The following is a 17,208-nucleotide window of genomic DNA, read 5'->3' on the forward strand; positions in this document are numbered from 1 at the left end:
AACTTCCCGAATTTTTGAAAATTTACAATTTTCTTAGCGGGAAGTTAAAAAAAATTTGTGGGGCAGAGAGGCCTCCCTCCAAAAAATAAGATTTTTTTTTTTTTTTTTAAATTGTTTTCATTATTAAGAATGTATTTCTTTCTCTTGACAACTATTTTTGGTTTTATAATACTCAAGAAAAATTTTTTTAAGTGTAATAAATCGTTTCCTCTCGACTAGCTTAATTACTAATTACTATTTAATGAAAAAAAACAATTCTGTATTTCTTATTTGTCATTATTTTTAACCCAAAAAACGTGTTTTTTGATTTTTTAGATTACAGATTACTTTGCATTATTTAAAATATTTTATCAATAAAAAAATAAAATATTATTTTCGAATATTTTTAGTGGCCAAATTTGCCCCAGCTATAACAAATCAGCCGAAAAATGGATTAATGTATTAAATTTTTTTTTAATTTGACGATAAAAATATAAAAGAATCGTTTTGTTAAAATTTTCGGCTGGTCCATTTTGCCCTAGGTGTTATGGGTAGGGCTAAAAATGCGGATATATATCAAAATTCTTTTAATTTAACCATAAAAATTTGAAAGAATCATTTTTTCAGGATTTTCGGCTGGTCCATTTTGCCCCAGGTGTCATGCGTAGGGCTAAAAGTGCGCAAATATATCGAATTTATACTAATTAGACGAAAAAAAAAAATTTTTTTTTTTTTTATAAAATTTTTAGGGTACCCCGTTTTGCCCACCCTACCCCCTTTTGCCCCCCCCCCCCTTCCCCTAAATGAATTTAATTATTCGGTAAAAATGAATACTTCATCTTATAACGATATTTCTAAATTTATGTTCTGAACGATTAAAAATTTTGAAGATCACAGATTTATTATACGGTGTAATTTGCCGTTTAGCAACTGAAATTTTAGGCATTTTTTTCAAACGTCTTTTATCCATCAAGCGCTTTCGTTGAATTTGCTTTTTACATTGGTACTTAAAAAAAATATTTTCACCAAAACAAATAATTATTGAAGCTACATTTCCCGATAATAAAATGATGAATAATACATAAACATGAGTAAACTGTATGATTGTTGGACCTTGTGGTTCTTTTTCTTCCTTGCCCTGAGTCAAATATTTTTTAAACTTGTGTATACAACCACTTTCACGTAACTTCATAATCCTGAAAATAAATGACTATCATTATAATATTATAATCTTGTGAAGTAGAAAACTTATGCATTATTTTTACCCAATATCAAAAGTCCGTTTGTATTTATAATTTTTTTTAATACCAGCAGTAGCCCATGTTGTATAAATAGGTTCGCCAGTGGGTATTAAAGGACAAATTTTCATTTCTTCAGTATATTGTTTAGCACTTGATTCAATAAATGCAAATTTATCTTTACCCCAGCAAACTTTTTTATATAAATCTTTTTTCGAACTCATTGGGGTAATACGTAAAAGATCTTCTGCACTCAACATCAGTCTGGATTCATTCTACAAATAAAAAACTTTGTCATACATTGAAAAGAAAAACGAATATTTATCGTTTATATGCAGCTGTAATTTTTTTAACAGTATTCTCTCTAAAAATAAATTAGTGAAATTCACTGCGAATCAGTGGATAGTCACTACTCCTCCAGCTATAAATATACCACTGATTCAACCAGTGGTATAACTTGTAGCTGGTTCCCAGTGTATGTTTACTAATTTGCAGTGAATTTCACAAATTCATTTTTATAAAGCTTGTTTACGATAAATAAATTTAATGAATAATTATTGCTTAAATTTTTATTTAGTCGAAAGTATGAAAATTGAAAAATTTCATACTTTGAATTGATTGTTGTTAATTTCTGTATGATCATTTTTTTCTGAGTACAATTTTCCAAATTATTTAACTTATTGTAAATCACCTGAAATCTTTCAAATGTCGCCGATCCATCATGAATCAGAATTTCATAATTTGTAAACCGAAGAAGAGTCTCAATGTTAGTAAACGGTGGTTTTAATTCAGTATTAGTCATATATGAAATTAAATGTGAACTGACAGTAAGCAGAAGAAACCAGGTGAAAATTCTTCGAGATAATTCAAATACTTTATACTTTTGTTGTTGTGTTTCCAACGATTCTGTAAATTTACAACCATTAGTTATTTAATTATTGACATGTTACATGAATTCAATAATATTGCATAGTTTTTTTTACATACCTTGGGCACAAAATGAAGCAAATGTGTAAAATAAATGATCTTGGAATTTAGAAACACTGTTTTCCATTTTTATTTGGTGACTTAGTTTTTCTAACCATTTTCCTAAAGCGCTAAAAATGACCATCATTGCGATAATAAACAGAAATGCATTGAGAGAAAATATTTTAAGTATCCATGACTCACTCGGTGCATATTCTGGACGAATATAAAAGTAGAAGCTACGTATAGAAAAATAGATTAATAGTATAATTGTTAGGTTCTATTTTACGATCATAAATATCTAATATATATATGAGGCTGTGTCAAAAAAATCGACGATTTTTTTTCAAAAATTATACAGAAAATATTGCTCGAGATGACTGGAAAAAAAATCTGGAAACCGGCTGACCCTGCAGGCCAGCTCCGAAACTTCTCGCTGATGTCACTTGTGATGAACACTTGTCAAAATGCATCATATTCGAGCTGGAAAAGCTCGACAAAATCTTTTCATATATTTGTATATTTGCGCCCTTCGAGCTCCAATAAGCAGTTATTTAATTTTTGTTCACGATTTTGCTTAATGAAATCAAGGAATTCGGACAATAATCAACAAATGTAATTGAAATTGAAAGTTAAATGAGTTTTGAAACAGATCAGAGCGTTTATATATGTAGTTTTCAGAAAAAAATACAAAAAATTTTTCGGAAGTCACGATATATAAAATATTTCAGTTTTTCCTGTAAAACCGTCATTTTTTCGAAGTCCGAAACCTTCGATTCTCAATTTTTTTGTTTCAAAAAAAACTTCAACCAAGACAGTATTTTAACCCCGCTATTCCCATATTGTGCCGACTTTCCTTTATATTTTTTTTTTTTCGATTAAAAATAAAATAATTTCTAAATTTGGCTTATTTTTTATTACTGCGCTGAAGTTTTTTTGGATTGTTTTTAAAAGCTCAGAAGTTGAATAAAATTGGACAAAAACAACCGTAAAGTGTATTAGGGGCAAGGATTGATTTTTTTGGAAGAAAATTCCCAATTTTTTGATATAGTGACACCTAAACCTACAATTAACCTTCTCAATAAGACAATTTATAGACAAACTCAGAAAAATATAGATAGCCTTATAGGCAATTTTAGATCAAATTGAACGGAATATTGTATAGTACCGGATATATCTCAACTGGTAAAGCACTCGGCGCGATACCGACATGGTCTAGGTTCGATTCTCATTTCGGGCTATCGATATTTTTCTCAGTTTATCTATAAATTGTCTTATTGAGAAGGTTAATTGTAGGTTTAGGTTTCACTATATCAAAAAATTGGGAATTTTCTTCCGAAAAAAATCAATCCTTGCCCCTAATACACTTTACGGTTGTTTTTGTCCAATTTTATGCAACTTCTGAGCTTTTAAAAACAATTCAAAAAAACTTTAGCGCAAAGTCATAAAAAATAAGCCAAATTTAGAAATTTTTTTATTTTCAATCGAAAAAAAAAAAATCTAAAGGAATGTCGGCACAATATGGGAATAGCGGGGTTAAAATGCTGTCTTGGTTGAAGTTTTTTTTGAGACAAAAAAATTGAGAATCAAAGGTTTCGGACTTCGAAAAAATGACGGTTTTACAGGAAAAACTGAAATATTTTATATATCGTGACTTCTGAAAAATTTTTTGTATTTTTTTCTGAAAACTACATTTAAAAACACAAATTTAGAAAAAAAAAAAGTGCCGAAAGATTAATTTGTAAGAAAGTTATAGCAATTTAAAAAAAAAAGAGCATTTTTTTTCAAAAATTCGTAACTTTTTTTGGGTTGGGTAAAAAAATCTGAAAAAATTCAGGAAAATGTCTTTGGTAGGATAAAAAATGATTAAAAAGTTTCAGCGAAATCGAAGGGGGTCGGGTCAAAACCTCGGTGATTTGGCATGGAACGATCAACAATCGCTAGCTGCTGAAGAAAAAAATCGCTAGCAGCTAGCGATTATTTTTTTCAGTGCATACACACATACATACACTCGGACATCATCTTGAAATTAGTGAGGATAGTTTCTTCGGACCTGAAAACGAGATCTGTTGAAAGTTCGGTTGTCGAAAATCAGACCGAAGCCAATAACTTTCCTTTTTTTAACTTCCGCTAAGAAAATCAATGATTTTCGAAAAATTCCGGACGTTATTGTTTTTACCCAGATTTTCGAAAATCGAGTTTTCATCAGATGTCAACGTTTTGAGGTCCTAGGAAGCTATTCTGACTATTTTCAGAATGATGTCCGAGTGTATGTATGTGTGTGTGTGTGTGTGTGTGTGTGTGTGTGTAAACTCTTTGTAACTTTTTAACTAATCAACCGATTTAGATGGTTAAGGTGGCAATCGAAAGAGCTTGTTGGCCGTCAACTTTCCTGAAAATTTCAGATCAGTTAATCAAGTAGACTCAAGTAGCTCAAGGAGCTCGAAAACAGCGGGAAGTTTCGGGGCTGGCCCCCAGGGTCAACCGATAGACAGATTTTTTGAATTGTTGGTATCGTATCGTTGAAGAATATTTTGTGTTAAGATGGAAGTAAATTGATTAAGAAAGTGAAATAGGTGATTTCCTAATGAACCGTTTTCATAGATAAAGACCCAAATCATTAAATAAAATATTTCATTCGATGCGTAAAGTTATTATTTATCGAACGAAATGCTTCTCGTTCGGAAATTTTAGTTTATATCTGAGAACGGCTGATTTGAAATTTCCATTTGCTGATGTAAGTGCGCAACAAGGACCATTTCGTTTGTTTATACGTGTGTGAGAAAGAGAATAGATGGCATATTCTCTTAATGAAAATATAATATAAGCGTTAGAAATGTGCAGTTTTGAATTTTCTAAATCTTTCTACAATATAACGGTCTCAAGAAAATGATTTTTATGTATTTGGAGGTGCTCTTGGACTTTAATGCATATAAATAATAGTGTAGATTTGTCAAATATAATTATGCGAAATCACAGTTTTTTTTTCTAATATCAACTATATTCACTCACTAATGTTTATAGTATGGGGTTGTATAATCCATCAAATTCAAATATGTTGAGTAAAACAATGCATTAAGAATAATATCGACTTCATCATTGTGTATTAATTTTAATAGACCACTATAACTTCCATTTATTTCTCTTTTTCCATAATACTCATTGCGAATGAGTTTTGCTTTAATGCTATAAAAAATTAAATTTCTTATTAATTATCATTTAAATAATAATAGTTTATTAACTTACCTAAAATTTGAATATCTCGATAATTCGATCCATATATTCGCTGCGGCCAAGGATATTTCTTTTTCCTAATGATTAATTTATTTATTACAAATTACTGTATACCCGGGAAAAACGAAACATATACCGCCATATATGTAGCTCGACCCAGAATCGAGCCCAGCCAACGCCGCGATTTTTCATCGAAGAAATAAAATAATGATCTACTCCAGAGACTTAAAATAGATGAGACATCTGATAGTCATGATTATTCTGGTTTTCATTGCTTTATCTTTTTTTTTAAATATAGCACTCTAAGAATAGTCATATATGCCCCAACATGACCATATGTAGTCATATATGTAGTCATATATGGTCATATATTGTCATATATGGAGATTGGAAATATATGGCCGCATGTGACTATATATGGCCATGGATAATTCGTTTTTCCCGTGTATTTATTTTAAATATTATATGCTTGTTAATTATACAAAAAGGATCGCAAATTCGTTATGAAAATTATCTTTCTGTGAAATTAGCTGAATTGTTTATGAGTTTAGTCTTAAATATAGTGGAAACCTAAACATGCAAACCTCTCAATAAGACAATTTATAGATAAATTGAGAAAAATATAGATAGCCCGAACTGGGAATCGAACCCAGACCAATGCGGTATCGCGCCGAGTGCTCTACCAGTTGAGCTATTCGGCACTATACTATATTCCGTTCAATTTGATCTATAACTTATTGAGCCACACCGTCCATCGTACGGTAATACACCATTAGTCGTTTATATGACGCTGATCTAAAGTTCTCACAATCACAATAGCAAAAAAGGTCAGTTTTCAGAATAAAAATATTTGTAAACGACATAAAGTATACGATTTCTAATATTCATCTCGTTCTTATGTTTATTACAAATATTTTTGAAGACAATAAATAAGTATACATAGCATAAATTATTATTTTACTATAATCGTGATTTTTTTCAGCATTATAACGTTTGTGATCAAAACTTTACTACCAAATCCCGAATTTATTTATAGTCTCGATGGAAATAAGAATTGCCATTGGAACATCTCAAGTATCCGTAGACGAGTTTCAGTAAGCAAGTGATCTATACAACTCTGGTAACAGTTTATATGGCTACCTATTGCTAAATTATATAGTTACAGTCGGACCTCGTGATAAGACTAGTTTGGGGATGTAGGAGATAAAATTCTTTCGGCGCGAAATTTTCATTGAGTTGTTAGTGGGGAGAGCGTTCTGAGCAAGTTTAAACGAATTGAGGGAAAGGGTCTTACAACGCGTAGTCTTATAACGAGGTCCGACTGTACTTTCAGTCAAGCACATAATTTTAACTAGCGTCAAAGTTGGTACCCAACTTACGATTATTAAATTATTGTCGAGCAAAAAAATTACTTTTGAGAGATGAATTATTCAATATAATTGGTTTGTAAGCCTTGGCCTAAGATCTAGCCAATACTCAACTACCAAGTCTTGGTTTGTGAGCCTTGGCCCAAGGTCTAGTCAATACTCAACTACCAAGTCCTGGTTTGTGAGCCTTTGCCCAAGGCCTAGCCAACATTCTACTACCAGGCCCTGGTTTGTAAGCCTTGGCCCAAGGTCTAGCCAATACTCAACTACCAAGTCCTGGTTTGTAAGCATTGGCCCAAGATCTAGCTAATACTCAACTACCAAGTCCCGGTTTGTAAGCCTTCGTCCAAGGTCGCATGCGCAGTTCATAAATGTTCGGTAGTGGGGGAAATTTCCGAGGTTTATTCTCTTACTGGGACCACAGTACATTACGAAATTTCAATGTTGAAATTTAACACCGCCGATTTTAACACCTACACCACTTGGACTTACCCCGGTGATTTTTTACAGTGTACAAATATGGAATGATCGAGTACTAGTCCTTCGTCAGCTACAAAGTAGGTCTTTTCCTTTATAAAAATTTATGAATAATATTTGCTCTCGAACGCTATTTAGTGATAGCAAAGAGGCTGACTCCCACATAGCAGAATAAAGTGTACGTTCGTCATTATTTTCGGCACGCAGATCGAAAGTAAATACTTTCGGTCCGAGCAACCAAGATCTCCGAAACAATAGGTCCTATTGACTTGAAATTCGGCATGCATATTCCTGTTTCGATGTAGACGCTCGTGAAAAATAGCTTTTATGAAACTCCTATTTAAATGGACTTTTGAACAACGAACCGAATCTTCTTTTCTTATTGGCTGACTACCAAATGCGCTTCTCTGATTGAGTACTACCAGATGACGTAGCAACCATTACCATAGTGACCGTTGTTATAGCGAAATAAAAATTACTGACGAACTGCGAAAATCGATGGTGTACTTTATTTTTGGGTTATTGTTTAGATGCGCGGCTCCACACATTTTTCAAAGTTCCAAGTGCTTACACCTTAAAGATCTATAAATAAACTTTTTCCACGTGTTCAGCTACACGGCGGATTAAATTTTCTGTATGTACTTATGTCTCTAACACTAGATGTCTATCTGAGCCTTGTAACTAAAGTGTGCAAAATTGATCAAAATAGCAGAAAATCATGCAAATTTTCCAAAATAAATTTATAATAAATTTCTAATATACAAAATAATTAATTTTGGTTATACCGTAAGATGGACGGTGGCGATAGAAAGGTCTAACTAAGAGTTTCAAATAATTGAACTCTTGTAAATAGTGAAAATTTGACATATTTCTGTTATTTCAATACTTTAACGGTGTACAACAGCTCACCTAACACTTTCTTGCAAGTAGTTTGGACGGTATCCGCCTCCCTTACTTAGTATAGTGTCTGGCTGAAGCTCACAACACAGTTTTACGCCGGCCCGTACTAGTAGGAGACGTAATCTAAGGCAAGAGTGCGTTAACATAGCCTTACTGACGAGTCCGTTAACGTACTTAGGACGAAACTACAGAAATTATGGCAAATAGGCATATATCTTAAGTTTTGGTGGTTGACTTAAGAGTCAATACATAGAATAATAAGAAAAATATGTCAAATAGTGCAGTGTAGCACGGAACAGAAAAATTTCAAACTAAATCTGTAAATCAAGCTAATTTTATACCTTTGGTATACACGTACAATTATTAATGCTTAAATAACACCTAAATAAGCGATTATATATTTAATCCGCCAACAAATGCCAGAGGATGAAACAGGTCTCTTGGCCATTTGCTTATTTTGGGATTTTTGCTTGATAAAAACAGGTGGAGCCATGGATCGACACAATTACCTATTTTTGTTTTTAAATCAACATTGGTGCCCATGCAGGAGCCGCCAGAGCTGAACGACAGGGCCCTACATGGCCCAGCACTGGGGAACCTAGCTTTGGCACATCTATATTGGTCCATGCTTGACTCAAGATTAGGTACTCAGTCCTGGCCGTTACAATGATTACCCGGGCTTGGGCCAAGGCTGGGTTCCGCTGTCTTGGCCATTCAATGGCAAGCCAGGCTTGGGCCAAGGTAGAATTACCCAAGTTTGGCTATACCTATGGTTGAATAAGTAGATCATATAAATGTATAAGTTCAACATTAGTAGGTTCGTCCAATAGCTATCGTTCGGACCCAGCAATCAGAAGGACGGCAGTTCGCGCCCGGAGCCCAGCAAAATTTTCACCGAGTTTTTTCACATCATTTACCTCCTTTACATAGTTTAAACGTTAATGATCATAAATTCTACGAGGTTAATAATAATAAAATTTTTTTTTAATTAAATTTATTCGTTTCCTCGAGGCATGGGCCAAGTCTGGCAAGCAAGCATGGGCCAGGTCTAGCAACCAGGTCTGGCCCAATGTTATCATTCCACAGTCTTACCAAGGCTGGCTTACAAGCTTGAGCCAAGGTTTTACATACTTGGGCTAAGCCTGGGCCCGTCATACTTTCCTCTCTGGGTGAGGATTTGCGGGAGCGTAAGAAATGAAAATTGTGAAGTTTTTCGGCGAAAAGGTCTACAGACTTGGAATGTGAAATGAAAATTACTACGATACGAGAAAATGAATGGTTTGAGCTCACCTTAATCATATTTATTTAAAATCCAGAGATTTTTTTTTACCCTTTTTTAGGGGGTACCCCATTTTGTCCTCAAAAATGAAAAAGTTGTTTTTTAACGGTAACTTAAATTTTTTTCTATTTACTTTGAATATCATTAAAAAAAAAAAAAAAACGATTTAGTGTATTTGAGTCCTCGAAAACTTGGTATGTCCTTAAGTTTCCCGTTTTGCCCCTCCTTCCCCTAAGTATACTGACAATATTTAAATCACGGATTAAGAATCTCGGATCGAAACACTGACCTTCGAAATTTGGTTCAACCCTAGTAAAAATGAACAAGGGTCACCTTCGTTTTAAACATTTCTGTGTTATGATTAAAATTCCATAGTTTTATCTTTGGCGAATCTCGACCTCGAAATTCATGAAAGAAAGCAATAAAAAAAATAACTTATACTTCAATTTTATCTTAAAACTTCGAGCTTAAGAAAGAAAGAGAAATCTACTTCCATTTCGGATGCCGAATGTCCGTTTTATTTTGCCTATTGTTATTCTTTTTTTCTCTCCACCAACTACTGACAGCAACACTAGCGTAGTAGTAAGATTATAAAAAAAAGCAACATCTAAGACAGAAAGGCGGGATATTTAAAAAAAAACAAAATTTAACTGCAAATAATAAATAAGAACATTAAATTAATAACTTAAAAGTTCAATAAAAATTCATTATAATAAAAAATAAATTAATAATATAAAACAAAAATGAAATGAAAGTAATGATCAAAAATAAAATGAGCGATTGAGGTGTGCACTTAAAAATTTTCCAACATTTCTTTCTATCATATTATAGGAATAATTCTCAAAGTACAAACTATAAAACAATTTGTTGGAATGTTTTAATATTGCATTGAAACCATGAGACCTTTAGATTAGTATAACATAAATTGCAACATTTAAAAAATTTAGCAAATCTCACATCAATTCAGTTTTCATACATTGTAACAATGTCAGATGTGATTTTTTAATATCCGCATTCATTCTGACACTCGGAACTTAAAAATTATTCCACGAACAGAATAAATGAATAACTATTGCCAGCGGAGTGATGTCATAGTGAATATTAGGAAATTTTATTTTAATCATTAACCACTCTGGTTATAGAGCGTTCAAGTTTGAATTCATTGAAATTAAATAAAAACATTTTCTTACGCAATAATCATAAGTAAATTATTTCTTTAAGGACTAATAATTTTTACTTCTCGTAGTTCACTCCGCAGACTTTCAATTTTTTAAATATAAATAAAACTCTCACTCGAAGTAAAATTTACTCTGAGAGAGTTAAATAAATAAAAAATCTTTCGCTCCGCATGTAATCAACAGGATTGTAAAGGGTCTTTTACCGAAAAAAATCCCAATCTAATGGATTCGTTTTGAAAATTATGTATTTCTAGTAATCGAGATTGTAGAATTTTATTACTGTCATCTTCTATTTGTAAATCACTAGTGTTTGTAATTAAAATAAAATCATTTAAGTGTTCACTCCACTTCAAAACACTCATTGCAGGTTAAAAAGTTCAAAATTTGCCAAAAGTTATATTAGGAAGTAAAAAATACATTGTCGTTCATGCAAATAAAGTTCGAAACTAGTTGTTGTATTATTATAATTTCTATATTTTATATTAGATTATAAATTTGTCAGCATTAGCTGCACTATGTATATCTGGAAAAATCAGCTATAAAGATAGCGGTTGACTCAATTTTGCACTAATCAGTCTGCGTTTTTTAATCACGCTACCTAGCTAGGATCCGTTTATGTTCCTTTCATATCATCATTGAATGCACGCTAATCAAATGTTTTATCACCCGAGATTAATGTGAAGATAAATAAAAAAATAGTGTAGATGATTTGACGGTCGGAAATATTTTTTATCTATTCATCAGTACTATCACTTACAGAAAAAGAGAAATAAAATTAGTGATGCAAAATAACTGCCATTTTTATGTTCAGTCAGATCACCAGAAGTTGACTGACGATTGCGTATCTATCAGCGTCAAAAATTTTTTGACTAATTTTTGATAAAATAATTTTCTAAACAATATCATAATATTAAGTTATCACAGAAACTGCTATCTAAGTAAAAAAAAAAAAACCAGTGGTGAATCTTTTGCTGATTAACTGTCTGAAAATTGCCAAACAATTGTCAGACAATTGCTTTTTTTTTTTTTACAACAATAAATAAAACCAATATTGGGCTCAAAAAGATAATCTAACATAGTTCTAAATTAAAAATATTTAAAAATTCGAATTTTTGTTGAAGTATACCCAAAGTATTATTTTTTATTTGATGCTTATATAATGCTCGAACGAAATCGACACCAACAGTTAGGTATACGCTGAGAATTTTATGGTAATGATTCTTATCAAGGTTCCCTGATTAGGAAATACGATTTGTGAGGATTAAAAACGATTAAAAATTTGATCGTCTTTAATAGTCATAATCGTCATGGTTTTTCACATTTAATCCTCTCTAATCGTCAAAAGACGATTTATTATTTTACGATTAAAAACGATTAATGACGATTAAAATTTCAAATCGTCGTAAATCGTTTTTAATCTTCATGTGGGACCAGAAATTGCAACATTATTTTGCGATGAAAGATGATTCATGACATTTTGACATTTTTAATCGCCATGAATCGTCTTTAATCGTAAAATAATATTGCAATTTCTGGTCCCACATGAAGATTAAAAACGATTTCCGACGATTCGAAACGATCAAAACATTTTCTATCGCCATTAATCGTATTTTCTAATCAGGGATATTTAATAGTTACCATAATGTATAGTAATTTTAGAATTTTTTATAATAATGCTATTAAATACCATCATGTGGTGCTAACTATTAATATCCTCGAATAATAATCGCTCTCATCAATGATAATAATCACTTACATCACAAATGTCATTCCCACACTATTACGGTAATCGTTACCATGTATTATGGCAATGATTCCTATAATATATGGAAATTACTACCATAATATTGTAGTAATGATTTCCTTAATACGCAGAATTTCTACATGTTATGATAATTGTTACTATTTATTATGGTAACCATCACTATAATATCATGGTAATTATTACCTAATATTATGTTGACTTTTAACATAATACATGGTAATGTTCACCATAGTATATGGTAACGATTTCCATAGTAGTATGGAAGCTATGACTATGATGACTATGGGTACTATTTCTATAATCGATTTTTCGAAAAAACCTTTTACCACACGATATCGGAACCATTCCCATAAAATATTGCAATTGTTTCCATAAATTACTCTCCGTATAGTATGAATTTTTGATTCAAAATATAATGAAGAGGGAGATTAAATCAGGAATTTTTTTAAAAAAATTATTTTTTAGAATCTGGGACGATTTCTTATAATCAGCTTCGACTGATATCTTGAAAAAATAATTATTTTCTATGTATAAAATTCTACAAGCAAAAAGCTCAAAAACAATTTACATTAACACAATGTAAAATAAGAAGTCAATACAAATATTTTGGAAATATCTAAAATAATGTAACTTATAAGACAACACTTTTGAAATTTTTTTAATAAAAAACAAATAGGGACTAATAATTTTACAGTTGACTAAAATTAAATTTATTTTTTTCACAAGTCCTGTATATAGAGATAAAGCAATTCAGTTTGCCGTTGTTTCTTTTTTCTCAAGTATTTTTACCCAGCAACAATAGTTAGTCCATGGAACTCATTAATATCACAAACTCTTCTGTGTCAGTGTGCCACTACTAAAGAAGGTAGAAAAAAGGGTAAGTGAAGCGAGAAAAGAAGATGAGATAAAGAGAAGATGGTATGGGTATCTATTTAACGTCGTTAGAAGCTTCGGTGTCGCACCTGACGGATATAATTAAAATTTAACTAGCGCAAGTATTAAAGCTCTCTGGTTGAGAGAATAGTCTCCATTTATTTTCAATAGCACCAAAGTCTGACGTGACTATAGCAGTGGTTACTTTTGAATATTTTAACAGGTACCCTAATGATTTAAATTACTATAACAAAAAACTTTAGGTTATTTGGTTGATTCATGCATCTTATTCTTCCTTACTGCTATTAAAATAAAGTAATTATTTTATGTTGAAACAGAAATTAATACTTTTCAATATAATCGAAGAGCAAATAGTATGAAATATAAGTAAAGACTATTCATAATATTTGAGTGCCACAAATCCGCAATAGTTAATAGTTAAAAGAATTGAGATTTAAATATATTATAAAAAGATTGTTAGAAACCGAGCACTGCTGACACCAGCCAGAGTTATCTCTAATTTATTATAGATTTAAGAAGATTTTTATTTAATTTATTTACTTCATAATTATGTAAGTCTTTTTATTTTTGGCAATAATAAATAAACTTTTAACAAAAAAAAAAAAGTTAATAGTTAAAAGCTATATTCAGAAAAATTTTAAATATTTTTTATATGAAAAATTCATAGAAACACATCTGAAAAACGGTTTACTCTGTGGGCTAACCCAAAACTTTCTGCTCTTTTTGAACTCAAAAACGTTGTTATTTGTCAATTTTTTAGCTCAAAAAACGCTTGGACTGGAAAATTATATATTTTGCAGAAAAAAAGGAATTTATGTCCGACGATATCTTTGGAACGGATCAACCGATTGGAACATAATAGGCGGCAATTCAATACCGTAAGACGGACGGTGGAGTAGAATTTGAAGTTTTTCTATTTGATGTTAGCAATTTCGGACGTCGAAAAACAATATTTCCGACGTCGAAAAACGGAAGGTAATCATGGAAATGGATAGCAAAGTTTCTATGATTATTCTATCTATTTAAAATATTATTTTGTTTAATTTTTTTTTTTTAAGCTCATTAAGACTTAAAATTGATTAGATTTTAGAGTCAATCGGTCGAGTAGTTTACAAGTAATACGAAAAGTGAAAATAAAAAAAACAATTTTTTGTTGTTATTGTTGCATAACTCGTAAATCGCTCGACCGATTTGTTTCTCAGTTTGATCAAATTTAAGTCGCAACAAACGTTTTGAATTGCCACAAAGCACATGCAAATCAGTTGATTTGTTCCATAATAACGTTTTCGAACTTGAAAACAGCGGGAAGTTTTAGCGTTGGCCCACAGGGTCAAACGTTTTTCAGGTTTTTTTTTATGGTACAGTGACTTTTAATTATATTAAAGGTAAAAATTATCAAATTTCCATAATGGATCTGAGCTAGCTTCGCGAGACAAAGTAAATTTTACTTAAATTTTTTTTGTGTATGGTTTTTTTTAAATTTCCCGCTAAGAAAATTTAAAATTAAAAAAATAGGTGGTTTTCGTCCGATTTTCGAAAAACAAGTTTTGAACGGATCTCGATGTTCTGAGATTCTAGTAAGCTATTTTAAATATTTTCAAGGTGATGTCCGAGTGTATGTATGTGTGTATGTATATATTCTTATAACTTTTGAACGAATTAATTGATTTGGATTTTCGAAGCGGCATTTTTCGAATTATTTTTAGTATTTTTAATTTTCGTAGATCAAAGCAAGACATAACTTTTGTCGAGCTCAAGGAGCTCGAGAATAGTGGGAAGATTTGATGTTTGTCCACAGGGTCAAACGCCCCATACGAAAAAAATATATATCCGGGCAAATCTGGAATATGTCGCATATATGCAACATATATATAAATATATGTCTCATATATGCAGATTTGCCCGGATATATCCGGATATATATTTTTTTCGTATGGGGCTTTCCAGATTTTTTTGTTATATTCTTTATTGATAATATTAAAATAAAGTAATAAAATTATTGACAAATATCGGCGGTATACACTGAAAAAAAAGTATTTTTCCTCGCGGGATCCCAAGTATTATCGATCCAGTTTTCCTATAGTAAGTAAACGTATTCTTACTGCAAGAAACCTGGTATCATTCCCACAGCAATACCGAGTTTTCTTGTGGGACTAAAACTTTATACTATTTTACTGTAGCAAATGCAGTGGTGTCTCCAGCACTTACATACTTATCCTATAGCAATTTTTGTTTCCGGCATTTTTACCTCATGTTATCATGAGATAGAAATAAGAGTGCAAGTGACAACAAATATTAGAATAATGCGTCGAATATTCTTTTTAATAATTATCGAATTACTGCACGGAGAGAAAAATATCGCCAGATTAAGTATACGTAACGCTATTCTGGCTATACGCCGTATAGCCAGTTCAGCTATACAGAGTATCCTCACAGTGGATCGTCAAAATGACGATCCGTATCCTTATTTTAGGCATTTTATGAATCGCTGACATGACTATTGCGCAAACTCTGTATTTAGGCATCCGGCAACCGAGAACGATGATACGTATAGCCAATTTAGCTATACGGATCCTCACGCTGGCTATACAGATGCTTAGGGAAAGGTGGCCTAAAGCGGGTATGTTAACGTTAAGAGCCGAGAAAATCTAGTATTTGTATGATAACAATAATGATTTATTTTTTTTTTGATAGAGGACTTATCGAACTTTAAAATCTATAAGCAATATTGTATAAATTTGTATTAATTTATGATTTATTATTAAAATTAAAAAACACTCCCAAAAACCGCTTTGCCCTAGGGGGGGGGGGGGCTAAAGCGGGTAATCCGTTCGGGCAAAGCGGGTTGGCACTACAATTAAGGAAAGTATGCTTATTTTAGATATTTAAATAATAATTTTAGTTTCAATTAATCAGTCTTTAACAACTTAAACGACTAACTTATTAAATATAGCAATATTTCAATATAAATGACTATTTAATCGGTAACTTGTGATTAAATTTTTTTTTTAAGTATATAAATAATAATATTCGACTAATTATTCAGTCTTTTGCAGATTTTGGTGTATTACTGTACAGTACGCACCAGGTAACGGTAAAAAATAATTTTAGACTATTTTAATTAGTCTTTAGCAGTTTTTGCCCTACCCGCTTTGCCCGAGAACACCTTTTTTATCCAAGTGATGCTAAACTCAAATAATTCAAAACAAAACGCTAATATTTTTCCCTCAATTTTAACTTAAATAGGCTCAAAATAATAGAAAATTATCAACGATATAATAAGTGTATTCGTTTTTGAATAATCAGAAAATATATACCTTTAATTTTTTTAAGAAATGATTAATTTTTTTTTTAATGCGTGTAATTAACCCATACCGCTTCATTAATGCTCGTTTGGGACTGAGCGAAACTCGGCAGTACTCGGGTAACCTCGACATATGCATACCTTGTCCCTTGCGTTTCATGCGTAGGCGTACAAGCGCCTACCCGCTTTAGGCGGGGTACCCGCTTTGGGCCACCTTCCCCTATATCAACGAAACTACATATCGTTACAAAGGCTATTCGTCGTATTGTTCAATTAAATAAACGAATACTTAACCTAACCCAAATACGTATCTTCACTTTAACGAAACTATAGATTATTAAATTAATATGAGAGTATTCCTAAATTAGGTATACGAATCGTTATTCTGACGATACGTCATTTGAGGATACATTGGACAATCATTCTGGCGATATTTTTCTCTCCGTGTGATTAATATTTATTCGTTTTTCGTCTCAATTGTTGTCAGTACGTTTATTATAATAAGAAATTCTTCTATTAACATACATCCATACATGTCAATAAAGTGAGGTTAAATTTATTTTATTTTCATTATGGTATTATGCAAGGTAAGAAATATTTTGCGGATATCACTATGCCAGTATGGGT

General features: G+C 31.6%; 1 protein-coding gene across 1 annotated transcript in view; it reads right to left on the reverse strand.

The window, feature by feature from the left end:
* Positions 1–814: 814 nt before the first annotated feature.
* The window catches only part of LOC130664205 (uncharacterized), a 35,448-nt gene continuing 19,054 nt past the window's right edge, over positions 815–17,208 (reverse strand). The window contains exons 2-7 of the mRNA XM_057464035.1: positions 5,430–5,494; positions 5,196–5,369; positions 2,205–2,422; positions 1,909–2,123; positions 1,245–1,492; positions 815–1,175 (exon numbers count right to left, since the gene is read on the reverse strand). Coding sequence (XP_057320018.1) covers positions 815–1,175; positions 1,245–1,492; positions 1,909–2,123; positions 2,205–2,422; positions 5,196–5,227 — 1,074 coding nt within the window. The 5' untranslated portion in view covers positions 5,228–5,369; positions 5,430–5,494. The remainder of the gene's footprint in view (positions 1,176–1,244; positions 1,493–1,908; positions 2,124–2,204; positions 2,423–5,195; positions 5,370–5,429; positions 5,495–17,208) is intronic.

This window comes from Microplitis mediator, chromosome 2 (assembly GCF_029852145.1).
Source record: "Microplitis mediator isolate UGA2020A chromosome 2, iyMicMedi2.1, whole genome shotgun sequence".
NCBI lineage: Eukaryota > Metazoa > Arthropoda > Insecta > Hymenoptera > Braconidae > Microplitis > Microplitis mediator.